Source organism: Odocoileus virginianus, chromosome 16 (assembly GCF_023699985.2).
Source record: "Odocoileus virginianus isolate 20LAN1187 ecotype Illinois chromosome 16, Ovbor_1.2, whole genome shotgun sequence".
Taxonomy (NCBI): Eukaryota; Metazoa; Chordata; class Mammalia; order Artiodactyla; family Cervidae; genus Odocoileus; species Odocoileus virginianus.
The window spans coordinates 59,521,514-59,549,156 of record NC_069689.1 but is presented as its reverse complement, the minus strand read 5'-3'; the positions used below and the strand labels follow the sequence as shown (position 1 = coordinate 59,549,156).

At 47.1% G+C, this 27,643-nt stretch overlaps 1 protein-coding gene across 6 annotated transcripts in view; it reads left to right on the top strand.

Annotated features, from left to right (window-relative positions):
* Positions 1–27,071, top strand: part of ZNF592 (zinc finger protein 592) — a 48,766-nt gene extending 21,695 nt beyond the window's left edge. For all 6 annotated transcript variants that reach the window (XM_070478309.1, XM_070478307.1, XM_070478308.1 and 3 more), the window contains 8 exons: positions 5,363–7,625; positions 15,878–16,056; positions 22,432–22,608; positions 22,894–23,053; positions 23,164–23,451; positions 23,664–23,776; positions 24,400–24,535; positions 25,744–27,071. In XM_070478309.1, the coding sequence (XP_070334410.1) occupies positions 5,382–7,625; positions 15,878–16,056; positions 22,432–22,608; positions 22,894–23,053; positions 23,164–23,451; positions 23,664–23,776; positions 24,400–24,535; positions 25,744–26,244 (3,798 nt within the window). In that variant the 5' untranslated portion in view covers positions 5,363–5,381 and the 3' untranslated portion in view covers positions 26,245–27,071. The remainder of the gene's footprint in view (positions 1–5,362; positions 7,626–15,877; positions 16,057–22,431; positions 22,609–22,893; positions 23,054–23,163; positions 23,452–23,663; positions 23,777–24,399; positions 24,536–25,743) is intronic.
* The last annotated feature ends 572 nt before the right edge of the window (positions 27,072–27,643 follow it).

The following is a 27,643-nucleotide window of genomic DNA, read 5'->3' as shown; positions in this document are numbered from 1 at the left end:
TGTCTGATTAGACAGATTGTACTGAATAGAGATCAGACTTTTCTTAGATTTGGAGGGCCTCTCCCCCACTTGATGTCCTATTATTGAACGCTCATTAATCTGTTGTTTCTGAACTTAACGCTGTTAAGAAAAACAGGCCACCAAGTTTTCAGTTTCTTAGAGCCATTAAAAATTTTTTTCCTAGATTTGAGTCAATGTGGATGTTACCACATTTATGTATTTTTCCTTTAGCAATTTCAGTATATTTTCTGACTAAGGGATTATGTTGTTGTGGACCTATATCTTTATTTACTTCAGACTTCAAAAATGCAGCCTTCTACTCTCCAGTGTTTGAGGTTTGGTGAATAAACCTATATTTAAGTTATGCTCCCCCTTACCCCTAAACCGTCATCTCTAGAATAAAATAGAGCTCTGATTTTTAGGCTCTCATTAGAAAGCTCTTCCATCTACTCAATCTCATTTCTCGGGACATTTTCCAATCCTGGTATGTCTTTCTTAAGATGTGGGGAGCCAAAACTTCACAGCACATCTTGCTGTGGACACGGAGTGGTTCTGAATAAGGGTGGGATCACGAGTTTTATTTTGTTTCCACTGTCCTTTCTGATACAGTCCAGTATTTTCTGGGCTTTCTGTGATGAGACATGCAACACGGTATCTTAAGAGAACAGTCTAAACTGATGCTTCTTTATTGAACAGTTTAGCTCAGAACCCATTATTCTAAAAGTGTAATTGGAATTGCTTTTCCCTAAGTGTTCCTTCATGTTTGCCTTCACTGAGGCTTCTTTGCCATAATTTTGCCTATTCATACAGCCTCCTGAGAACTTGTCTTTTAATTTTGCATTTTGATTTCTGGAACAGCTTTTAGGCATTTGCAATCTTGAAGGTTTCATTTTATTGCTTCAACAAATATTTATTGAGTGCCTAATGGAAAATGCAGTGGTGAACAAGAGAGATAAACCTCTTCCCTTGTGAATCTAACAGCCTAATGTACTTTCTGCTAGATTATTGGTTCCCAAAGCATTTTAAATATGATACCTCCTTTTCAAATTAATTTTTTCAGAGACTCTTATTCAGTAGCGGGTTGTTTGTTTGTTTTTTAATTTTTTTCCTAGCTAATTTTTGGCTGTGCTGGGTCTTTGTTGCTGTGCAGGTTTTCTCTAGTTGTGGTGAGTGGGGGCTGCTCTCTAGTTGCAGTGGCTCCTCTTGTTCCAGAGCACAGGCTCTAGGCGCGTGGCCTTCTGTAGTTGCCGCACATGGGCTCAGTGGTTGTGGCTCCTGGACCCTGGAGCTCGGGCTCAGCAGTGGTGGTGTACAGTCTTAGTTGCCCTGCAGCTTGTGGACTCTTCTGGACCAGGGGTCAAACCTGATTCTTATCTACTGCACCACCAGGGAAGTCCCAGTAGTGGTGTTTTTAACGGCTGGTCACTGGAAGCACATTTGTGGATATGAAGTTGGGTGCCCTATGGGTTGGAAACTACCATTCTAGGCAGTTTATGAAAGCATCAAGTTCTAGTCCAGAACTGGTAAGTGGTTTAAAAAAAAAATGCCGTTGTTCATGATTTCCCATAAGCAACAATCAGATAAAGACAGACATACACATAGTTTGTTGGTTTTTCTGGTGGAATTTTGACATAAGAAATTCTGCCTACTAGTTTTGCTGTAATTATATTGTTTTTATCCTTTCAAAGAATTCTACTAGGTTAATCAGGCCTGGTGAGGTCCCTTTCAAATCAAGGTGTTCCCTCCCTCTCATCTAGTTGATGTTTACTTAACAGTTTGGCAGAATGTCCTGGGCAGCAGGTAGACCCTGTAAGGAAACCGGGAATTTATTTTCACTTTATTTATTTATTTTTTTAGTTTCCAGATCTTCCCTGAATAGAAAGTTATCCTGAGAGGATACAGTGTCAGTCTGCCAGTTCTGAAGTTGTTCTTCAATCTCAAGGGACTTGTATGCATCATAGCACATTTCTACCGTCTCACCTCGCAGGGAGATTGGCTCTCAGCCTAGGCTCAGGAGTCCCAGGGAACCTGCCTTGCCTGCTGATTGGCCGCTCTAGATCACTGGGCTAGCTCACCAGGCCTGCATCTGGCTTGTTCAGACGCTTTAGGGTGAGCCCTACTGAATGCTCTGCGGGGTGGGCTGTGGGTCCTAGGCTGGTATTTGTGGCCCTGGGGCAGGGGCCGTCACCCTGGGTCCTGAGGCCTGCCCCCAGGTAAGGCAGGCAGGCAGGCAAGCAGGCAAGGCAGGCAAGGCAGGCAAGGCAGGCAGGCAGGGCAGGCAGGCAAGGCAGGCTGGCAGGCAGGCAGGCGGGCAGGCGGGCAGGCAAGTGGGCAGGCAGGCAGCCTTTTGTGGTCTGCTCTTTCCAACTTCGGCTGCTTGCAAATTTGCAGACATTGGTGTGTGCTGACACTTACTGTTTTGACTACACCTTTAATCTTAGTTGGGCTTCCCTGGTGGCTCAGAGGTTAAAGTGCCTGCCTGCAATGAGGGAGACCTGGGTTCGATCCCTGGGTCGGGAAGATTCCCTGGAGAAGGAAATGGCAACCCACTCCAGTATTCTTGCCTGGAGAATCCCATGGACAGAGGAGCCTGGTGTCCTTTGCAGTCCATGGGGTTGCAAAGAGTCAGACACGACTGAGTGACTTCACTTTCACTTTTTCACTTTTTTTAATCTTAGTTAAGTTACTTAACCAATTTTCTAGCTGGCAGTCCCTTGCTGAGTCATGCTAGATATACTTTAAGAGTTTTATAGTAATGATTTTTGGAGCCCTCTGTAAGAAATTCCTCAAATTTTTTTGCCTGCCTATTTTTTTCTTCTTTTCATATGTTAAAAATATAATGTAATACAATTACTTAAGTAATAAAATTTGAAATAGTTTGAATAAATAATTTTAAAATGTAGATAAAAAGGAAAGAAAATTTCATTTGTTGAGATATTTTTAACATTTTAGACTATTCCTCTCCCCTTTTTCATAAAAGCTATATTAAAGTTTTTTGGTTTGTTTTTTGTTTTTTTCTGTGTTTTTGTTTTTGTTTTTTGGTTTGTTTTAAATAAGAGACCCACTATACCATTTCTTAGCTCTGATTTTCCTAGCAAAAGATAGCTTTTGCTTTGACCTCTGGCCATTCTCAGCCCACTCCTGCGGTTTCTCTGTGTGGAGAACAGGGCTTCCACATAGAGTCTCTGTGGCTCAGAGGTAAAGCTGGTGGGCTCCTCACTAATCCTTGAACCACCCCACCAACTGCCGCCACTCCTCTCCCACATGCTTTTCCCAGCCCCTTGAAAAGACCAGTCTGTTCAACCCTTCTCCCTCAACCATTTCTTCCTAGACAGAAGAGGAGCCCCGGGGAGTTGAAGGGAAAGCAAATACCACACGGGTGTTTCCTTCCGTTCGGCATTGGCCTGCATAGTAGCTCACTTGGTACCGGGAGCCGGTGCTCCCACCATACCCAGTGTCTTCCCCTCTCTTGTGGGCTCCAGCACTTTGGTCCCACGAGACAATCACTTGTTATCCAGAAACTTTTACATCTCTTTTCAGTGATTCTGCCAGCTCATATTCTGTTAAGATAATTGGGGTTTCACTTTGTTATTATCTGCCATGATTAGACATCTTCCCAATTGGGGGGAGTCTGTTTCGTGTTCTGTGAGAACTCTTTAAGAAGGCAGGTGTGTTTTGTTGGGGCTTGGTGGGGTGGGACAAGAAACCAAGCCTGCAAGCCTGTTGATCCCATGGGGTGGCAATAGATATACCTATGCTGACTGGTCCCCTGTGATTCTGTTTGTTTTTTGTTTTTTTTTCCTGTATGTTTTCCCTTTTTTTAATTATAAAAGGAGTCTACTAGCACATACAAAAAAAGTTGTGAAAAAATAACCCACCAGTAATCCCACTACCCTGCACAAATCACTTTTTCCTTTCAATCTTGGCTCAAATGCATGCTCAGTTTTACATTATTATAGTTTGACAATGTTTTTGTATTTATCTTTTCTTAACACTGTAAGTGATTTTCCATGTTGCTACCTAGGTTTCATAATTGGAGTCTTTAACGACTACATAATAGTCTATTAACCATTTCTTGTCCATGGACATTTAGATTTCTTTGTGTGTCTGTGTGTGTTTCCTTTTGGTGGTGTTTTAATAATACCATACACTTTTGCATATAACTTGCGGGTGAATTTTTGTTCTTAGAACAAATTTCTGGCATTGGGGTTCCTGGGCCCAGGGATTCGCCCCTTATCTGGTTCTGTGCAGCCACTGTTCTGCTTTATGAAAGAGCTGTGTCGGTCAGCGTTCACAAAGGCTTTCAGTACCAACGTGCTGTAGGAGACACTTAAGCATGTCAGGCTCTGGGATGCCACAGCAGATGCAGGATTTATGGGCTGAACCAGGGAGATGGTGGAGTTTCTCTTCCTCTTCTCAGCAGGTTTGAACCAGCCAGCTCCACATCTCAACTAAATGTGAGTGCCTTAGTAATTTCTTAATGGAAGGCCTCAGCTTTCCTCCTTTGCAATAGTTTTGTAGCTTTGCTTCTCCAAAGCATGAAGAAATCAGGTAGATTTTCTTTTCTTTGTGTATTAAAGTAAAATTGAGGGCTTTAAAACTGTTCCCTGGTCAGCTTGATAACTGTGTGCTTCTTTGAGAGTCACCCAGTCCCTCAGGTTTAGTGATCCACTCACCAACCAGTAATGAATTTGGGGTGAAAATTAAGGAATCAAGCAGACACTGACTAGAGAAAAAAAAAAAACTTGGGGATGATATAATTTGCTAGAGTTTATTGATGAGATAGCTTAAATCCTGGCAAGAGTAAATCATTTTGAATTTGATTGAATTCATGCAGCAAAAAACCAAGTTATACAAAGTTAATGATCAGTTACTAAGAGTAAATTAGCAGAGATTATAGCCAAGTCTTATATATGAACCAGAAGTTTTCTAAAGAACAGAGGTACTGCTGCTGAGCCAGGTTGTTGTTGTTTTTTTTTTTTAAGGACTGAGTGGTTTTTTGCTTATGTTTATGATTGTGGAATGATGATATTCCCCGAGAAATTGAGGAAGTATCATGTGAATGCACCCTCTTTTCGGTTATGTAGCCAGCCAGGAGTTTCCCAGTTTGATGTTTAGAGCCCACCAGGCAGGCATGTCACGATGTACTAACTTTTCTCTCCACTCCCCCGCCCAGCATCTCCAGCATTTTGGAAACCTACTGGGGTAGAACTCGGGGGTGTGGCTTTCCACAGTGCGTGGGTTGGTGTGTAGGTGTGCTGGCTGCATGCGTGTTAGTGAGTGGGTTATGCGATGAAGATGATGCTGGACTGAGCCTGGTGGGATCCGGCCATCACTGATACTGTTTCTGTTTCTGTTCTAGGCCTTGCCTGCATCCAGCCATGGGGGATATGAAGACTCCAGACTTTGACGACCTTCTGGCTGCCTTTGACATCCCAGACCCCACTAGCCTTGATGCCAAGGAGGCCATCCAGACCCCCAGTGAGGAGAATGAAAGCCCCCTCAAACCCCCAGGGTTGTGTGTGGATGAGAACGTGTCCTTGTCTCACTCAGGCTCAGCCTCGGATGTGCCGGCTGTGAGTGTCATCGTCAAGAATACCAGCCGCCAGGAGTCGTTTGAGGCGGAGAAAGACCACATCGCCCCCAGCCTCCTGCACAATGGGTTCCGGGGCTCCGACCTGCCTGCAGACCCCCACAGTCTAGGCCACAACTGTGGGAAGTTTGACTCCACGTTCATGAATGGAGATAGTACCAGGGGTTTCCCCAGCAAGCTGGAGGCCTCCAAGTCAGAGCCGTTACCAACTTTTAACCAGTTTAGTCCGATCTCCAGCCCAGAGCCCGAGGATGCCATCAAAGACAATGGGTTTGGGATGAAGCCCAAGCACTCTGACAGTTACTTCCCGCCCCCTCCTGGGTGTGGGTCTGTGGGGGGCCCTGTCCTGGAGGCTCTCACAAAGTTTCCGGTCCCAGAGCTGCATATGTTTGATCACTTTTGTAAGAAAGAACCCAAGCCTGAGCCCCTGCCCCTTGGCAGTCCGCACGAGCACGAGCGAGGTGGGCAGAAAGCATTGGAGGTGCACAAGGAACTAGATGCCAGTCGATTCTTCGGGGACGCCCTGGACTTCAGTAGCCATCCCGGCAACAGTGTTGGAGAGCCCAAGGGGCTGGCCTCAGAGCTTGGCGCCGGCTCAGCAGTGCCCCCCAGGCAGCGCCTCAAGCCAGCTCATTCCAAGCTGTCCTCCTGTGTTGCGGCCTTGGTGGCCTTGCAGGCTAAACGAGTGGCCAGTGTTGCCAAGGAGGATCAGCCCAGCCACGCGAAGGATCCCTCAGGGCCCACGAAGGAGGGCTCCAAAGGCAGCCCCAAGATGCCCAAGTCACCGAAGAGTCCCCGGAGCCCCCTGGAGGCCACTCGAAAGGGCATCAAGCCCTCCGACAGCCCTCGGAGCATCTGTAGTGACAGCAGCAGCAAGGGCTCCCCCTCCGTGGCTGCCAGCTCCCCACCAGCAATCCCCAAAGTCAGGATCAAAACCATTAAGACGTCTTCAGGGGAAATCAAGCGGACGGTCACGAGGATCCTGCCAGACCCTGACGACCCCAGTAAGTCCCCTGTTGGTTCACCATTAGGAAGCGCCACCGCCGAGGCCCCGAGCGAGGCACCGGAGGACGAGGCCACCACCCTGTCCGGAGTGGAGCACTTTGCTGAGGTGGACGCACATCCCGGGAGCCCCCAGAGTGACCAGAAAGGGGAGGAGTGCACGGCGAAAGCCAGCGAGCCTTCACCTTCCTCCTGCAGCTCTGGGGCCCGGGGTCCAAAGGGGGCTGCCTTGGGCACGCAGGCGGGCAGAAAGCCGCAGCAAAGCCCGGCGCCGCCAGCCTCCACCCCCGCCCCTGCCAACCTCCTACCCAAGGCCGTGCACCTGGCCAACCTGAACCTGGTCCCCCACAGTGTGGCAGCATCAGTGACGGCCAAGTCCTCCGCGCAGAGGCGGAGTCAGCCTCAGCCCACGCAGATGTCAGTGCCCCTGGTCCACCAGGTGAAGAAGGCCGCCCCGCTGGTCGTGGAGGTCTTCAACAAGGTCCTCCACAGCTCCAACCCCGTGCCCCTCTACGCGCCCAACCTCAGCCCGCCTGTGGATAGCAGGATCCACGTGCCAGCCAGTGGCTACTGCTGCCTGGAGTGTGGGGATGCGTTCGCCTTAGAGAAGAGCCTGAGCCAGCACTATGGCCGGCGGAGCGTCCACATCGAGGTGCTGTGCACGCTGTGCTCCCAGACGCTGCTCTTCTTCAACAAGTGCAGCCTGCTCCGGCATGCCCGTGACCACAAGAGCAAGGGGCTCGTCATGCAGTGCTCTCAGCTGCTTGTGAAACCCATTTCTGCGGACCAGATGTTCGTGTCCACCTCTGGGAACTCCACGGCGCCAGCCGCTGCGGCGTCTCCCTCCCCCTCCCAGCCCGGCCCGGCTTCCAGCAATGCCAACACCCCACTCCCCGCCTTGCCACTCTACCCGGACCCCGTGAGGCTCATCCGGCACAGTATCAAGTGCCTGGAGTGTCACAAGCAGATGCGTGACTACATGGCGATGGCCGCACACTTCCAGAGGACGACTGAGGAGACCGAGGGGCTGGTGAGCAGGACCATCTCCCATCTCTGGGGCGGTTGTCAGGCCCTGGGTTCACACAGTCCCGTACCTGGGCTCGTTGATCTAGGGCAGTGGGGGCATTGGAAGAGCCCTGGGAGAGGAACCTGCTTTGCTGGCTAGCCACCCACCCGGATGTGTAGTGCTTGGGATTTCCCGAGAAAGCGTCCTGCCCGCAGTTGAGGGGAGGCCCTGATGGTCTAAGGTGTGTATCTGTGGACGCTCCGCTCCCACTCCAGTGGCTGAGGGCCTGTTGCCCGGCTAGGGCTACATCTCTGGCTGCTGTCAGTGTCGCCCTTGCATGTGCCCAGAGAACTCGGGGGCAGGGGTAGGTGCGTCCCTGCCCAGTGCCTCAGGCTGTGTGTCTGAGAACTATGTCTTCACCAGGTTGTTGTGCCCGCAGTGGACAGAGCTGGTTTCTGCAGAATCCCTTTGGGGAAGCCCTAGCAGGGCCAGTAGGAGGATGGATGTGGAAGGAAGGAGAGTGGACTGCCATGTGGGCCCCAGGCAAAGGCTTTGGGGCCTCCTCCTCTCATCTCTGTCCTTACCACTGAGAAAGCCTCTGCCCTTATCTCTCGTCCGATTCCTGGTTATGCTTGATGAGATCCTGATGAGTGTGTGTGTTTATATAAGCCTGATGTGTGTGTGCACATGATGAGATCCTAGTGAGTGTGTGTGTGTGTGTCTTTAGGCACTCCATGCTGAAAGTACCCTTTGGCACCCCGTGTGTCACTCGTGTCCATATCAGCAAGGTCGCCTGCAGAAGCAGGCCTCCCAAAGGCTCTCATCTTCCTTCTCCAGGTGTCTCTCTTCGTGACTTAGCCATGCCCACCCCCTCACCAAGCTTCCTTAAGCCAGGGCCACAGTGGACCGTGCACCTGTTGGTGCCTTGATGAGCTCTACATTTGTCTTCTGAGTGGCCCCTGTGTGCACGGAGGCTCTGTGTTGAGAGCAGCGATGCCCGTGCGAGGAAGACCACAGCTCCTTCAAGAGCTCAGGATGGCTCAGCAAGGGCAGGGCTCCCCACCCAGACCGCTGGAGTGTGGAGCAGGCTAAGACTGGGGTTAAAACACGCTGGTGAGCAGTTGTATAGAGTTCCTTGGAGGGACTGACTCATCATGGTTCCAGGTGTAGGGAAGGTGCCTGTGCTGTGGACGTGACATTTGAGTTGGCTCTGCAAGGGTGAGTTTGGGGGCGCGGGGACAGGTATGGAAAGTGTAGAGTGGCCAGAGGAACAGGGAGTGGTTAGGAATGAGGGGGTCCAGCCTTGGGGGTCCAGGGCTAGAGGCCAGAGGTGGAGTTCAGTGGGCAGCCCCCAGGAGGGGCCCGTTTGGGGCCACAAGGCTGTTGCCACTCATCTTTACCTTCTCAGTTTCATTTTGCATTTCTTCCTGATTAGTCAGGTGGCTTGTGGGCCCCCCAAGCCATTTCCTCTGGGGCTGTACCAGCATGGTTGCCTTGGACAGGAGTGGGTCTTCTGGGTCCTGTGGTCAGACCTTTGCCAGTGGAGATCTGATGCCTGGGCCCGTGGTTGCTTTCCCCCCACTGTTAATCACCTGCTCTTTAAAATCTGAGCAGGCTGAAGTCTGGGTGTAGGATCCCAGGCTGGCACCCTTCTCGTCCTGCATCTCCTCTGTGTCATTCCCTTCTAGTGGGAGCTGCATAAGAGGGGTCCCCAAGCCCCAGGCTGGACTCCACTCTAGGGGAGGGGCTGCAGGGCAGCCCAGAGTCTTCCCCAGAGTCTGAACCCCTCCCTCTGCAGTGGCTGGAGGGGTCCTCCCTTACATTCGAGGCCAATTTGTTGGGCAGGTGTCAAAAAGGTTCTTATTTTTAAGCTTTTGTTTAGCTATAATGTTATTATCACAGCTAACCAAATTAGTAACAATTCCTTAAGAGTGTCTTAATACAAGTCTGCATTCAAGTTTTCCCTTTGGGTCGAAATTGTCTTTTTACAGCTGAGCTTATTGTGAATCACAAGCCAAATGTGGACCACGTGTTGTGTTTGTTTGTTCCAGCTTTTAAATATTTCTCAATCTAGAGCAGTACCTCTTCCTACTCCACCCAACAACTACACTACCCCCCCCCCAAATTTTTCACATCATCACTTTATTGAAGAAACTGGGTCATGTGTCCTAAGAATTTTCCCGTACTGTTCTGGGTTTGACTGATTGCTTCCTGAGGCTTTTTCAGGATAATTTTGAATTTGGCTGATTGCTTCCCCAAACAATAAAATTTGTTCTATACCCAATATTTTATCTATAGACTAGAAGTTAGAAGTGACGATTAGATTCAGATTCAGTCTTGAGGAGTGGGGATACTGTGTTCTTCATAATTTGTTACTTCAGGGAGGCTCAGGGTTCTTGACTGTTTCAGTTTTAATGATGCTAAACTTCATCAGTGAGTTTAGGCTAGTGATGTTCTGATCCTTTTCTTAGAAAGTTCCCTATCTTTTTACCATTAATAATTGCTGCTTGAGTCAGCGATTTTATTGGCGGTTGTGCGAGGGTGTGGTAAATTTTATTATTCTCATTTATCAGCTGGAATTCCATGTAAAATATTTTCCCCTCTTCCTTTGAGGGCTGTTAGGTTACCCTGAAATGTAGTTTATGTTGGAAAATTGGATAAATTTTTTTCCCTCAGTTAATAGTTTTCACAGTAGTGAATGGATGCCCCAGCAGTCCTTAATGGTGTTTTAAGAGTCCCTCCTCTAATAGTTTTAAAAGTTGTGATAAAATACACATAACATAAAGTTTTAAGTGTACAGTTTAGTGGAGTTAAGAAGGTTCACATTGTTGTGCAATCAATTTCCAGAACTCTTCATTTTGCAAAACTGAAACTCTAAACCCATTAAATACAAGTCCCTATTCTCCCCACTCCTTCCCCCAGTAACCACCATGCTACCTTCTATTTCTATGAATTTGACTAGAATAAGCAAATTTCTAGAAAATGGAATCATACAGTGTTTGTCTTTTTCTGAAGGACTCATTTAATTTAGTATAATATCTTTAAGATTCATACATGTTCCAGCATTTGACAAATTTCCTTTTTTTTTTTGAGACTGAATAATATTCTGTTGTTGTATATACCACCTTTTGTTTATCCACTCATTCGTTAAGGGACACTGTGTTGCCTCTAGTTGTAAAATGAATAATGCCTCTGTGAACATGGTATGTGCATATGTGCTAAGTCGATTCAGTCATGTCCAACTCTTTATGACGCTAGGGAATGTAGCCCGCTAGGCTCCTCTGTCCATGAAGTTCTCCAGGCAAGAATACTGGAGTGGATTGCCATGCCCTCCTCCAGGGGATCTTCCTGACCCGGGGACTGAACCCGAATCTTTCAGGTGTCCTGCATTGACAGGCGGTTTCTTTACCACTAGTGCACCTGGGAAGACCAAACATGGTATCCAAATATCTTTTCAGTTCTTTTTTTGTGTGATCAAATATTTCATTTTATTGAATTATTGTTGCTGTACAAAAAGGTTATACTCCATTTATAGTTACTGTAAAATATTGGCTATATTCCCTGTACTGTATAATATCAATTCCCTTCAGTATATATCCAGAAGTGGAATTGCTGGATCATATGGCAATTCTATTTAAAAATTTTCAGGGAACCCCCATACTGTTTTTTCCTACAGGGACTGTACTATTTTATTTTCCCACCAATAGTGCATCTGTTTGTGTTTTTTTTTTTTCATCATAGCCACCCTAATCGGTATGAGATGACCTCCTCTATTATTTAGTTTTAGTATTATAATAAGCTCATTGGTTTTTATATATTTATTTTTATTATGTTTATATGTTCAGTCATTCTTTTTTTTTCTTTTCCATTATGGTTTGTTACAGGATATTGAATATAATTCCCTGTGGTATACAGTAGGACCTTGTTGTTTATCCTTTCTCTGTATTTAATAGTTTGCATCTGCTAATCTCAAGCTCCCAGTGCATCCCTCCCTCAGCCCTTCTCCCCTTTGGTACCCACAAACCTATTCTCTGTGTCTGTGAGTCTGTTTCTGTTTTGTAAATAAAGTTCAATTGTATCATATTTTAGATTCCACATATAAGTGATACCGTACAATATTTGTCTCTTTCTGACTTACTTCATTTAGTATGATAATCTCTAGGCCCATCCATATTGCTGCAGATGGCTTTGTTTCATTTTCTTTGGCTGAGTAGTATTCCTGCCTGTGTGTGTATGTGTGTATGTGTGTGTGTGTATACACATACATACCACGTCTTCTTTACCGCATTCTTCTTTTACCCCGTTCATCTGTCTGGGGACATTTAGGTTGCTTCCATGACTTTGCTATTGTAAATAGTGCTGCTGTGAACATTGGGGTGCATGTATCTTTTTTATATAAGTTTTTTCCTGATATATGCCCAGGAGTGGTAATTGCTGGATCTAATGGTAACTCTATTTTGAACTTTTTGAGGAACCTCCATACGGTTTTTCAAAGTGGCTGCACCAATTTACATTCCCACCAACAGTATAGGAGAGTGCCTTTTTTTCCACATCCTCTCCAACACTTATTATTTGTAGACTTTTTAATGATGGCCATTCTGGCTGGTGTGTGATGGTACCTTGTAGTTACGATTTGCATTTTTCTAATTATTAGTGTTGAGCATCTTGTGCCTGTTGGCCACCTGTATGTCTTCTTTGGAGAAATGTCTATTTAGATCTTCTGCCTGTTTTTTGATTGGGTTTCTTTTGTTGTTGTTGTTATTGAGTTGTATGAGCTGTTTATATATCAAAAATTAAGCCCTTGTTGGTTGCCCTGTTTGTGAATATTTTTTCCCAGTCCATAGGATGTCTTCATTTTGATTATGGTTTCTATTGCTGTGCAAAAGCTTGCAAGTTTGATTAGGTCCCATTTGTTTATTTTTGCTTTTATTTCTATTGCCATAGGAGACTGACCTAAGAAAACATTGGTATAATTTATGTCAGAGAATATTTTGCTTATGTTCTCTTCTAGGAGCTATTGTCTCATATTTAAGACTTTAAGCCATTTTGAGTTTATTTTTGTGTGTAGTGTGAGGGTGTGTCCTAACCTCATTGATTTACACGCAGCTGGCCAATTTTACCAGCACTGCTTGTTGAAGAGACTGTCTTTTCTCCATTGTATAGTCTCACCTCATTTGTCAAAGATTAATTGACTGTAGATGTGTGGATTTATTTCCAGGCTCTCTGTTCTGTTCCATTGGTCCATGTGTCTGTTTCTCTACCAATACCACACTGTTCTGATTATTCTAGCTTAGTAATATTGTCTAAAGTCTGGAGGGTTAAACCTCCTGCTTTATTCCTTTTCCTCAGGGTTGCTTGGGCAATTCTGAGTCTTTTATGGTGCCATATAAATTTTAGGGTTATTTGCTTCAGTTGTGTGAAAAATGTCCTGATAAAGATTGCATTAAATCTGTAGATTGCTTTGGGTAGTATGACGATTTTAACAATATTAATTCTTCCAATACAAGAGCATGGCATGTCTTTCCATTTCTTTGAATCATCTTCACTTTCCTTTATCAATGTTTATAGTTCTCAGCATGTAAGTCTCCTTCACCATCTTGGTCAGGTTTAGTCCTGAGTTTTATTTTTGATGTGATTTTGGAAGGGATTTTTGTCTGAGTATTGCTTCCTCCACTTTTTTGTCATTTCTGTTTGCATGAAATGTCTTTTTTCCATCCCCCTACTTTCAATCTTGGCGTGCCCTTCACTCTGAAGTGGGTCTCTTGTAGACAGCATGTTGTAGGCTCTTGTTTTTTTAATCCACTCTCATATATTTTGATTGGAGCATTTAGTCAATTGACATTTAAGGCAATTACTGATTGATAACTATTTATTACCACTTTAAACCTTTGTTTTTTCAGTTGATTTTGTTTCTTTGTTCCTTTCTTTTGCTTTTCCTTTTGTAGTTTGATGGTTTTCTTCTGTATTGTGCGTGTGTGTCCTTTTGTTTTTTTGTCAGTCTACTGTATGTCTTTGATTTGTGACTCACTCTTCTCCATGCTCAATTACCCCATTTTGGTCGGGGGGGGGGGGGTCCCATCAGGCTGGCTCCCGTGTTCCTATGTTCCTTTCACATGAACTCATTAAACCTTGAGACGCTTCTCTACTTTGAGCCCCAGCAAGATTTGGGCGAGTTTCTTGTGCTAAACCTAGAATCAGTCAATTTTTCAAGAGGCCATGATGGTTTTTTTTTAAGTGAGAAATGATATTTAGAGGCTACGTTCTGGGCACCAAATATGCTTATTCTGCTGAATATGTTTCTAGGCCTTTTTAGTGGCCAGAACTAAGAAATACAAAGTTTTAAAATAAGGAAAGGGAGATCTTGAGTTTATACTGGTACTGAAATGTAAGATTATACTTAAAAAAATTTTTTTATAAATCTTATTATTTTTGGCTGTGCTGGATCTTTGTTGCTGCACGGTCTTCTCTCTAGTTGCTGTGAGTGGGGGCTTCTCACTGCAGTGACTTCTCTCGTCGTGGAGTGCAGGCTCGAGGGTGCCAGTGGTTGTGGCTCCCAGGCTCTGGAGCAAGGGCGCGGTGCACGGTTACAGTGCGTGGACTTAGTTGCTCTGTGGCATGTGGGATCTTCCCAGATCAGGGATCAAACCTGTCTCTCGTGCCCTAGCAGACAGATTCTTTACTACTAAGCCACCAGGGGAGGCCAAGATCATATTTTTTATGTAACTGATTTTATGCTGAAAATCTTGGTTCCTAAAATTTTCCTACTATACACACACACATACATACATATACACATATATACATACAAATTTCAAAATGTCAAGACCAATATTAATTCTTTTTTTCCCCCCAATATTAATTCTAACCTCAGGACACCGCATAAAGTTGAGGGTGTATTTGCAGTTAGTTCTTCATGTCCTTAGAATATGTCATATTCAGGATGTATAAGTCAAAATACTGTGCTGTAAAAGTCACAGAGGTTAATTTTTTTTTAACAACTCAGTGGCCTGTCTTGTTTCATCTGTGTTTGTATCCCCTCTCCCTCAGTGTATTATTTTTAAACAAATCCCAGCATTATAGTGTCTATTGCAGTATATATATTTAAAAGAAAAAGTTTTTTCCTTAAAACCCCATAGATATAATATCATCACACCTCAAAATTAATAATAATTCCTATAATCAAATCTTAATATCAAGTGTCAGATGTCTCAGTATTGTCATCATTAAGTTAGATTTAAAATATCCAGTTATCTCATTTCTTTTTACACTTGGCTTGCTCGGATCAGGATCCAAATAAGGACTATCCATTGCAGTTGTTGAAAATGTCTTTTAAGTCTCTTTTAATCTGTAAATTCCTCTTCCTCAATCTTTTTTCTTTCTTTTTTTGCCTTGGCATTTCTTTTGTTGAAAAAGCTGGATTGTTTGTGCTGTAAGGGCCCTACATTCTGGATATCACTGCTTAAAACAGATCTTTTCCTGGCCTCCCTAACAGTTTACCGGTCTGAGCACTCCTGAGCCCAGGTCAGTGGCTCCCTTGTTATTAAGAAGGGCCACTCCAGACAGAGGCCCCTGCTCAGCCTCTCGCTCTCCCCTCTGGGCTTCTGGACTCTCCCTGTCTAAGAGCTTCTGTGAGTCGGCCTGGAGGACTTGTCAGCCTCTGGTTCTCTCCTGGGTCTGAGAACAAGGAAGCCGATAGCTGTTCTGTGCTTCTCTGTGGATGGATGTGGGCAATTGTGGCTTCAGGCACCGCTCCCCCACCCCAGAGTGGGCAGACAGACAGCATACGGAAACTCGGTCTGCATGGAGGCTTCTGAGTGTTAACCATGGGGGCTCAGGTCTGCTCTGGGAGTCTCTGAGCCAGCTTACCGAAGGTGTTGAGTCAGAACCTGCTGAGCCAGGGCAGAGGCCCCGGTAGCCCTAGCAGTGTAGCAAGATGTTAGAATGCAAGAAGTGCCTTGGGCCTCTGGAAAGGAAAAGCTGGTCCTCTGCTGAGCAAGGGGAGAGCAGGACACAGCCCGACATGTAGGACTGATTTTGGGGAAAATAGGGTTAGGTCTGCCTTTGATTAATAAGGTGAGAGGCAAAGCTAGAGTGGGCATCAGTGTCATCACTGCGTGAGGCCTGGGGGTGTCACCAGTTCCTAGGAGAGTTGGGAGAGAGAACGGTTGGGGGTGGTGGCCCTTCTGATCAGCGTCCTAGGAAAGCCAGGCAGCCCTGGTTGAGAGCTCCTGGCCTGTGGCTCCCGCCTGAACTGCTCTCTCCGTGTTCTTTCCTAGACCTGCCAGGTGTGCCAGATGCTGCTGCCCAACCAGTGCAGCTTCTGCGCCCACCAGCGGATCCACGCCCACAAGTCCCCCTACTGTTGTCCGGAGTGCGGGGCCCTCTGCCGCTCTGCCTACTTCCAGACCCACGTAAAGGAGAACTGCCTGCACTATGCCCGCAAGGTGGGCTACAGGTGGGTGCTGTCCTGGGCTTGCCCAGTGGCTGCTGCTTTTTCTGGACCGTAGCTCGTCTCAGACTGGAGTTTGGGGAGTTCCCTAGTGGTCTAGTAGTTAGGGTTGGCTTCCATTGCCGTGGCCCAGGTTCAATCCCCGGTTGGGGAACTGAGATCCCATAAGCCACATATTTTGGCATAGCCAAACTATTAGAGGAATTTTGAGTTTTTGTCTTATGAGCCCTGGGCTCCAGCTTAATAAGACAAGAATGTTGATTGGTATGTGGACAGACATTTTTACTTTGTAGGGAACCAGAAAAGCAGGGAGAAGAGCAAGGAGTTAAAAAGTTAAACATTGGGGGAAAACAAAAAGCTTTGGGACCTTCCTGGCCATTCAGTGGTTAAGACTCTGAGCTTCTACTTCAGGGGGCACAAGTTTGATCCCTGGTTGGGAAACTAAGATCCTACATGCTGTGAGTGGCACAGTGTGGCCAAAAGATGAAAAAAAGAGAAAAGCTTTAAAGAGGAAGGTATTGGGGAGATTAGGCTATACCTAACATTCACTTCGTCAGTTTAATTTTTTTTTTAAAGGTATATAATTTGCTCAGAAAGTTATCATGCTTGGCGTATTAATTTTAAAGTACTATTTCAATAATAAATTTGCAAATTTTGGTACTTTCAAATGTTCTCAATTTCTGAACAAATGGCAAGCTGCCAAAGTCAAAGAACTTTTATCTTTGTGTTGATTAGTTTTTGTCAGTTTGTGAGAAATAAGACCTGAGAATGGAAAAAATGATCAGCTTCATGGTAAAACCAAGAAAACTCTATTTTAACTGATCTATCTCTATGGTGTTAAATGGATATAAGCAAGAAGTCATTTTCAAAGAAAAGATCAAAATGAGGGTGAACGCTCCTTCTAAAACTCATTGATCTGTAATTTTACATTGACCCAATCAGGTCTCCTTTACTTGTTTACTTGCTTGGGAGTTTCTACATCTTATGTTTTCTGGTCATTTTTGCTTCAGAAATTTAATTTTGCCCAAATTTATTAAGGTTTTCTTCTCTTTGGTATTAAATTTTGATTTAGTTCCTTTAATGGGCTTCCCAGATGGCCCAATGGTAAAGAATATGCCTGCCAATGCAGGCGACTCAAGAGACACAGGTGTAGTAATCCCTGGGTCAGGAGGATCCCCTGGAGAAGGGAATGGCAACCCACTCCAGTATTCTTGCCTGTGGAAACCCATTTTCCCTTACCTGGGAAACCGCCAGGGGAGACTGGTGGCCTATAGTCCATGGGGCTACAAAGAATTGGACAGGACTGAGCAACTGAGCACAGTTCACTTAAACTTTTTTTGAGTTCTTACTGTTGCTTTAGACTTGTGCCAAACACTCAAGACACAAAGATGGTTAAAACCCATCTCCTGCGCTCAAGGGGCTTCAATCCGATGGCTTTCAAACATGCAAGCAGGTACTTATGATTCAGAGTGGCTAAGTCCTATATTTGAGGAATGGTCAGGAAAGCTTCATAGAGAAGATAGGAGGAGGCTTTTAGGTAGAAGAAAGGAGGCAAGCCTGTCTGGCAAGAGCAAAGGCAAGGGTGCCAGCACACAAAGAAAACTCTTAGGAAGGATAAACATGGTGTGGGTCACGATGAACTGGAGGAAGGGTGAGCAATGAGACAAGGGGGTTGGTAGGGGCCAGGCCACGCAAGACCTTGTATTCCTTGGCAGGCATCTGGACTTTTTCCTGGGGATAGTGAGGAGCGATGGAAAGATTTGCAGCAGGGGAGTGATCCAGCCAGATCTGTGTTTTAGAAAGATCATTCTGGAAAGCTGATAGATGTATTAGAGGCGAGAGACTAGAGACTGGTTGTGTGACAATTCCAATGAGACACTGAGTGATCCAGCTAAGGCATGGCTGTGAGGATAGAGAGAAGGAAAACCTGAGAGAGATTTAGAAAGGAGAAGCATTAGGGCTTGAGGATGGCTTATGTACCAGGGTGAGGGATGGGGAGTGGTTAGTGATCACTTCCAGGTTTCTCTCTTGGGATAACCACTTCCAAATGTAGACTTATTTCTTTTACGTGTTAGAGAGAATGGATACGCTAACATATATGAGAAGAAAACAACCCAGAGATGGGGTTGTTTATACAGAGCCCTTGCCACCATGTTGCAAAGAGCATGGCTTGGCAGCATTCTAGGCTACATTTTAAAACTGAACACCTGAATGAGTGTTTTTTGCAGTATTCATAACACTTGAAAATACCTTTCTAATTTTGACATAAGTGTATGCTGCTTGTTTCAAGATCTAATTGAATCCATAGCAATCAATACTTTAGCTTTAGTACTTGAATTTTTAAAAAAATATATTGATTTATTTGGCTGCATTGTGGGTTTAGTTGCCCTATAGCATGTGGGATCTTCCCTGCCCAGGGATCAAACCCGTGTCCCTTGCATTGGAAGGCAGATTCTTAACCACTGTACCACCAAGGAAGTCCCTGTATTTGAATCTTGAATCCAAGAAATTTTCAGTAACGCAGATGGATTAATAGTATTTTTTGTACTTTAATTATATATTTTACCGTCTTCTATAAGAGTAAAAAGCAATGTAATGTCTCAAAAGTAGTTTATCAAGCCTTTTTGTAAGAAAGGTCAGACAAAATGATGCAGCTAGGATTACTGAAGATACTGACATTAATGTTTTCAGTGATCTGTGGTTGAATTCAGAAGATATGCACACTGACATAGTATTCGTTGTACTTAAGATCTTCAGCTATTAATGTATTTTTTGTAATAGCTTTTATTCAGATGTAATTCATGTACCATCCTATTCACCTATTTAAAGTGTCCTATTCAGTGCTTTTTACTATATTCACAAAATTTTACAATCAGTCACAATGATCAATTTTAGAGTATTTTCATCACCCATAAAGAAAGAAACTCTATATTTGTAGTCCTTCCATTCCAAGAGAACAACTTTCTGTCACATAGATGTGCCTCCTTTGGATGTTTCATTTAGATGAAATCATATAATACATAGTCTTAGCATAATAGTTTCAAGATTCATTCACATTGTAACAAATAATAGTTATTCACTCCTTTTTTGGGTTTTATGAATAATGCTGCTAATGAACATTCATGTGTAAGTTATTAGGTAACAATGTTTTCAGTCCTTTGGGATATATACCTGGGAGTAAAATAGCTGAGTCAAATTGAGGAACTGCCACATTGTCTTTCAAAGTAGCTATACCACATTTCTATTCCGACCAGGGGTGGATGAGAATTTTGTCTTCTTTACATCGCTGCCAATATTTGTTACTGTCTGACTTTTGATTATAGTTATTGTGGGTGTAAAGTGATATCTCATGATGGTTTTGATTTGTATTTCCCTGGTGGATAATGATGTCAAGCATATCTTCATAAATTTATTGGCCATTTGTATATTTTCTTTAGAGAAATATCTATGCAGATCCTTTGCCCATTTAAAAATCGTGTTATTTGTCTTTTTGTTGTTGAACTGTAAGGGTTCTTTATATATTCAGGTTACAAGTCTTTTGTCAGATATATGATTTGCAAGTATTTTCTCCCATTCTCTGGATAGTAATCATTTTTAATAAATGCTAAGAGTACCTATGTTCCATTTCAATAAGCTCTACTATAGAGTTTTATATTAATAATATTTTTATTTATTTAAAAATTGTATCTTTTGGCTGTGCTGGATCTTTGTTGCTTTGCATAGGCTTTCTCTACTTTCGATAGCTTCTCTTGTCGCAGAGCACAGGCTCTAGGTGTGTGGGCTTCAGTAGTTGTGGCACACAGGCTTAGTTGCTCTGTGGCAGGTGGAATCTTCTCAGACCAGAAGTGGAACCCATGTCACCTACACTGGCAGACAAATTCTTACCCACTGGGCTGCCAAGGAAGTCCTGACAATGTAATATTTTTAGGATTTTGTAAATTATTCTGCTCTTTGTTGATAATTTGGAGAGTGACCAATGATGTCATAAGGAAGCAAGTTTAGACTATTTAATAATATGTTACCCCATATATCACTCAGTCGTGTCTGACTCTTTGCGACCCCATGGACTGTAGCCCACCAGGCTCCTCCATCCATGGGATTCTCCAGGCAAGAATACTGGAGTGGGTTGCCATTTCCTCCTCCAGGGAATCTTCCCGACCCAAGGATTGAACTCAGGTCTCCCACATTGCAGGCAGACGCTTTAACCTCTGAGCCACCAGGGAAGCCTTATTTGTGATTATTGACAAAGCTACATATTTTACTGCTCTTTATCTTTTCTAAGTGAAAGTCGCTCCCTCATGTCCAGCTCTTTGCAACCCCATGGACTCTACAGTCCATGGAATTCTCCAGGCCAGAATACTGAAGTACATAGGCTTTCCCTTCTCCAGGGGATCTTCCCAACCCAGGGGTTGAACCCAGGTCTCTTGCATTGCAGGCAGATTCTTTACCAGATGAGCCATCAGGGAAGCCCTATCTTTTCTAAAGCTTTATATATTTGACAGCATATGGTTCTATTATTGCCTGTTTTCTCTTTAAAAAAACAGTTGGTAAAGAGTTGTGTCGTGGGGTTAGAATTCTTTTCTACACAGCTTTTCATTAGTCTGCAAACCCTGTTTGATTCAGTCCTTCACTCAGACCACTCAGCTCGTGTTCTTTTTCCCCTTTATAGTCTTACTTTCCATGAGGTTTCCGCCAAGAATGTCTTCTGGGTAAATAGAATGGATTTTCACTTGTACTTATGTTGCTCCTGTAGGACTTTGGTCAAACTGCACAAATAAAACCACTTAGATTCTTTACACATGTCAGGTGTATTTGGCTACTTTGAATGAATTTGGAAATGTGTGGATTTTTTTCTCCCCTCATAATTACTTGTGGTGTGGATATGCTTCTGTGTGCTAGGAGCTGGTCACTATTTTGTTTGGCAGGAGAGAAAAGAAAATACAATTTTAAGTGTAAGTAGTTTGTATGGAATCTCTAACACGTTCACATTTAGTAATGAATGCTTGTTGGCCTTAGTTGCTAACAGACTTTGGGTTCTGTGCACTTTTCCTCATTGCTGATTAAGTTTGTAAAAGGTGATTTTGTCTCCCCCTTTCCCCCTGCCCTGCCCTAAACATACACAAAAGAATGAAAAACAAAAAGGATTGGTCAGGATTCTGTGATGAGTCATGTGGATTGCAAAAATGGGCTAATATGTTGAAATGAATGCTAATATTTGGAGTCAAAGAATTCTTAAGTGAAGACATATCCTTTATTTCAGTAAAGTGACACCCTCTCTTCTAGATTACGGGGATGCCAAGGTTACAGGAGCAAACATTATTGCAACAGACAGAAAATAATAGTTACCTCAAGAGCTGGGAGCAAGGAGGGTTTTCTCTCATGTAGGGAGACTTGTCTGTGTTTTCAGGCGGGAAGAAAGACTGAACACGTGAGAGAGTCTAGGAACCCGAATAGATGAAGGTTAGCTTTAGAGGAACATCATTTTCTGATGTTGAAGAAAGGAAACACAGTATTTATAGAGAGATATATTGAAGTTGAAAGAAGAGTTCCACATGACCTCAATTTCAGAGAAATGGCTTAAGACAATTCCTATATTATAAAAATGATATAGTCACTAAACAAAACTCAGAAAGTGCAAATCAGTAGGGGAAAAGAGAAATAAAAATGTTATCCATAGTCCCACCGAGGGAGCTGCAGAGTCCAGAACGGTATCAGGCACATGTGCCTATTGAGAGCTTGAAGTGTAGCCAGGGCAACTGGCTGTTTTATTGTATTGATTGAAATTTAAATATTCACATGGACAGTGCTGTATGAAACACTTCCGTCATCACAGCAAGTTCCACAGTGCTGCTCTAGAGCACTTCTTGGGCTTTGAGGGCTGTTGGTTTTAATGTGGTTGTCATGGTGGGTGTAGCACCTCCTCAGTATACATTTTATTAAGTGAACATCCCTTCCTGTTCCGCACCCGCATGTGGGGAGGCACAGGCTTTCTGCAGTCTCCTTCTAAAACTCACCCTGGACTCCTGCAATTGGATCACACTTAAATGGGTGCTATTAATGTAATTTTTGAACCATACTCCCCTTTCTCCACTCCCACCAGCTCTATGGTTAGGCTCAATCAAGTTTTTAGCTTGCAGAAGAATATTCTCTGGCCTGTGAGGGGAGGGCTTTCTTTCCCCTCCTTAACCAGGAGGGTCTTGGGCTTGGGAGGCCCTCGGTGACTGCATTGTGCCTGGCGGCAGCAAGCAGACTTTCAAGACTAAATGCATAAGGGAGGGGTAGGTCCCTGAGATGGCTCTCTTCCTGTCCTCCATCCCTGCTCTTCTAACACCACTTCTTGGTCTGACATACCTGTTCCCCGGCCCCACCTCTGTCATCCAGGTGCATCCACTGTGGGGTTGTCCACTTGACCTTGGCCTTGCTGAAAAGCCACATCCAGGAGCGGCACTGCCAGGTCTTCCACAAATGTGCGTTCTGCCCCATGGCCTTCAAGACTGCCAGGAGCACCGCGGACCACAGCGCCACCCAGCATCCCACCCAGCCCCACAGACCCTCCCAGTGAGTGTGGCTCCGGGCCCTGCAGGCCTGTGGGAGCAGAGCAGATCAGTGTGGGGCCCTATGGGAGGTGTTGGATGGACTGGGAAGCCCAGGCTAGTGGCAGAGAGTGGCTAGAAGCCCGGAGTGCTTCGGAGATGTCTGAGACTGGGGAGTGTCCATGTTGGCTCAGAGTATTGCTTTTCCCAACCTGAGTCTGGTTCGGAGAGATCACACATGGGGTGGAGGGGCCTGTGGTTCTGCCGGCTGGGCCTTGGTCACCTCATGCCCTGGGGCTTGTCGTGGCAGGCTCATTTATAAGTGCTCCTGTGAAATGGTCTTCAACAAGAAGAGGCACATCCAGCAGCACTTTTACCAGAACGCCAGCACGGCGCAGGTGGGCGTCTTCAAGTGCCCTGAGTGCCCGCTCCTGTTCCTGCAGAAGCCGGAGCTGATGCAGCATGTCAAGGTGGGGCCCCTTGGGGAGGGGGCTGGGGAGACGGGCAGGTCCTCAGGCCAGGTGTCTCGCCCTGCGTCCCCCGCCCCCAACCAGTCAGTAATCGCTCCCTCTGTCCCCAGAGCACCCATGGTGTGCCCCGCAACGTGGACGAGCTGTCCAGCCTCCAGTCCTCAACAGACTCATCTTCAAGTCGCCCTGGCCCTCGAGTGCCTGCTGAGCCGCCAGCCCCCAGTGTGACTGCTCGGGGCAGTGCCCTGCCCTCCAGCCGCTGGGGCAGGCCCGAGGCCCACCGCAGGGCTGAGGCCAGGCCCCGGCTGAGGAACACCGGCTGGACCTGCCAGGAGTGCCAGGAGTGGGTTCCAGATCGGGAGAGCTACGTGTCCCACATGAAAAAGAGCCACGGTCGGGTAAGTGCGGGACATGCAGGTCCGTTTGTCCTACAAGATCAGAGCCTCTGCCATGGCATGACCCCCTGTCGATCCTGGTGCCATGGGCATGGTGGGCGATGCAGATCCTGAGTTCTTGGGGCATCCTCCTTTCTGCCTGCCTCCTCTGAGAAGAAAGATGCACCCAGAAGTGTCTTAGGGTTCTGATGCCTTGCATCCTGTGGTCCCCATAGACGTTGAAGCGGTACCCGTGTCGGCAGTGTGAACAGTCCTTTCACACCCCCAACAGCCTGCGCAAACACATCCGCAACAACCATGACACAGTGAAGAAAGTCTACACTTGTGGGTGAGTCCCTGGAGGTGGGAGCCAAGGGGCTGAAATTCATCCAGACCACTGTGGTACCCCTAGGGCTTTTCTCAGCTGTGAGATCAGGGCTCAGAGGTAAGAGACAAGCCAGTTTCTACTGGGAAGTGCTGTGGCTAGGTTAGGAAGAGGGTGTTCCAGAGCCTGGTAGCTCTGGAGGTCTCCCCCTTCCCAACTCCTAAGCCCAGGCCACCTTGTCCGGCGGTGGTGGAGGGCCCTGAAGTTGGAGAGGAATGGGTGCGATGTGAGCAGGTGCCCTGTCAGCCGTGAGACTTCAGCACCATCTCTCCGAGCTTTTGGACAGAACAGGCTGCTGTCCGGCCGCTGGGCCCACACTTGGGTCTCTGGACACTGATACCAGAGAGAGGAGAGTCAGGTCACAGCTTAGGGCCAATACAGATACTCTGACTTCCGGTCGTCTTCTGCCTTGGCTGGCTTGTACTGGCTGGATTTCCCAGTGCCACCCTGCCAGCCCGAGGACCACCCTGCCTACCCCAGACTATCTCCCCTGGAGCCAGAGGCAGCTTCACCTTAGCCTGCCTGCTTGGCCCCCCAGACACTGGGGCTGATCATCTTACACGGCTGCTCTGGCTGCGCTTCTGCAGGTATTGCACAGAGGATAGCCCCAGTTTTTCTCGGCCCTCCCTCCTGGAGAGCCACATCAGCCTTATGCACGGTATCAGAAATCCTGATTTGAGCCGGACGTCCAAAGCCAGACCTTCGGGTGGACATTCCCCTCAGGTGAGTGTGGGGCCCCTGCCCGCCGGAGCAGCTTGCCTGGTGAGGCTGGAGCTGGAGGGGCGCTGGGCAGGTTACCAGAGCCCACATGTCCTTGTGGCCAGGGAGCAGCCAGCAGTGACAGCAACCTCCATGCTGGCCACTCTCTAGCCTTGTGTGACCTGCCTGGGGACCGCACACAAAGAAAGGAACAGGGATCTACGAGGCAGCCCAGTGGCCTTTTCTCGCCGCCGTTTCCCTGTCACCGTGACCCGTCTCTCGGTGTGTCCTGTGCCCTGTGGACACTGGATCGTGTCCATGTACTTCCTGCCTCTGCCTCTCTGCGGTCCTCGGAGGTGGGGTGGGTAGGCCTGACTGTTGGGAGAGGATGCAACGCTTCACTGAGTCACACCCCCATCCCCACCCCTACCCCACCCCCCAGTTACAGAGGAGCCAGACCTAGAATCCCACTACCCCGGACCCTCTGACCTCACCCCTGTTTCATGCCCTGTACCCATTTCTGGTCAGCTTCTGGGGCAGCCTCGTGTCCCTCTTCCCAGTGGACTCCCCCAACTCCATGATGGGGGCGGCTCCTCATAGGGGCAGGCATGCCTGGGAAACCCAGAGAGCTGCCTAGCTTTTCAGGGGGCTCTTTACTGGCTATTCAGAGAAGGGCCCTGGTCTGCAAAGGCCCTTTCACACACAGCAGGTAGGGTGTCAATTGACGCTGCGGCAACAACTGTCTATGATTAAGATGCACACCTTTTCTCTGCACATGCGTACACCCTTTGATCTAGCAGTTCCACTTCTGAGATTTATCTGTCAGATGGCTTTGGCCCAGGGGATAAAGAAATCTGTCAATATATGTTGTAAAGTGAAAAAAAGCAGGGTGAAGAAAAGTGTGCATGCAATGCTGTCATCTTGTAAAAGGTGGTGGTTGTATTTCTGTGCATGACTGGAACATCTTTCGGTGGTACCTCAGAACCCCAGTGTTGTCTGGGGAGCCAGGGAGGGGGGACCTCATCTCTTCTGTACCCTTCCCACGTCTTTGGAATGTTGTGCTACATGGATGTGCCCATTAAAACAAGCAAAAGAAGCAAACCACACCTAGACCAGAACTTAGGGCTGGGCTGAGTCCGGCCTGGGTGATGATTCTGCAAGTCCTTGGACTGCGTTGCCCATGCTGGGGGCTCATGTCCTGGGCTTCCAGGCTCACGTCGTTTCTCCTTCAGGTGAACCATCTGAAAAGACCAGTCAGCGGAGTGGGGGCCGCTCCTGACACCAGCAACGGCACGCCAGTCTCTTCCACCAAAAGGCACAAGTCGCTTTTCCAGTGTGCGAAATGTAGCTTTGCCACGGACTCAGGGCTGGAGTTCCAGAGCCACATACCTCAGCACCAGAAGGACAGCTCCACAGCCCAGTGCCTCCTCTGTGGCCTGTGCTACACCTCTGCCGGCTCCCTCAGCCGCCACCTCTTCATCGTCCACAAGGTGAGAGACCAGGAGGAGGAAGAGGCAGAGGCGGCGGAGCCAGAGGAGGGCTCTGGGGAGGAGGTGCCCATGGAGACCAGGGAGAACGGACTGGAAGAAGGTGCCGAGGAGCCTCTGGTGGGCGACTCCGAGACGGGGAGATCCCTGGGCCTGGCCCAGGACGAGGATGGGGCCCAAGACGCTCCCAGTCGACCACAGACCTCTCAGGACCGGGACAGCCTCACACCGTCTCCGCAGGTGTGACCGGAGGCCCTGCGGTGCATGGTCGGGGTGGCGCCATGGTGTCCTCCGCCTGCTGTGTGGACAGTGGGAAGGAACAGGCCCCGCCCGGCGTGAGTGTGTCTGGCTGTGTCCTGGAGCAGTGTCTGCCCTGAGCTGCGGGGGGCTGGGTGGCCCCCAGCCCTGGGAGATGCGGGGTCGCCCAGGACCCTCACAGCTCCGAATCTGCTTCTGTTATTTATGGCTTTGTGCTGCTTCTCGGTACCCCAACTCTCGTCTGTGTCCTTCCAACCCCGACGCGGTCACCTCTGCTCAAGGCCCTTCAGCAGCCGCGCTCTTCTGGGAGGTCTCCTTTCTCTGCCTTCAGCCCGGGCCTCCCTGCAGCAGCTTGCTTCACAATACCAGAGCCTGAGACAGGGGAGGAGGGTGCTGGCGTGTTCCCCCTCTGAGAGAGCTCGCCCCACCTGGCTTGCAGAGGGCTCTCGGTCCCCGTGCCCTTCCTCTCTGTCTTCTCTGATTCCTTCCCTGCAAACAGTCCTGAGGATGCATTGTCATGCGGGCTCATCCTGTCTGTGTGGGCGGGAAAAGCTTCTGTTTGGAAGCTGGGCGCAGAGAGGCAGGACCTCCCCTTCCCCCACCACCCCCTCAAAGGAGCTGTGCGTCCTTGTTCTGCTGCTGTTCTGCCTTTCCTGATGAGCGGGGTTCGAGGCACACAGACATGGGGATATTTGTACTCTTGCTCCTGTGCCATTAGAGAGGCCGCTGCCCCAGCAGCCAGCCCCTCCTCCTCTCCGCTACACTCATGTTGCTCAGACTATATTTCAAATAAAAGAAAACCTTCTTACCATGCAGGTAGGCTCTTGTATTCCTGTTCAGGTGAGCCTGACCCTACCCTCCTCCTCCTCCAGACTTCCCTCGCTGGCCCGTCTCTGAGAGAGAATGGCGTTTCCTGCTGTCCAAGAAGGAAGGTCCTGTCTAGATTCTGCAGCTGTGGTTAGGAAACCAGGAGCTCAGGGCTTCTGAAGGGGTGAAGGGAGGGTCGTAATGCCAGTCAGTCACATCCAAGTCCCCCCTGCAACACTGAACTAGTGGCATTGGCTTTCAGGGCCTACTGACATTTTGCTGGGCACCTCCATCTTTCCTACAAATGGTTCTCTTCTACTAAGAGAACCCTTTACTGGTGGGAGAGGAGAAGGGAGAGAATGGAGGAATTTTTTTTTTTTCTACACTGTTCAAGAGGCTGTGGTATTGTCACTGTTGCAGGGAACTTGGGTGTGGCAGAATGGGGACTGGACATGGGAGGCTGGGCTGTCTTTTCATTGATGGCAGAGCTAGGACCTGGCCAGCACAAGGAGCTGGCTGTGTGGAGGTGCCCTCTGACCTCTGCTCTGAGCGGCTGCTGCAGCCCTGCCTGGGTCGGATT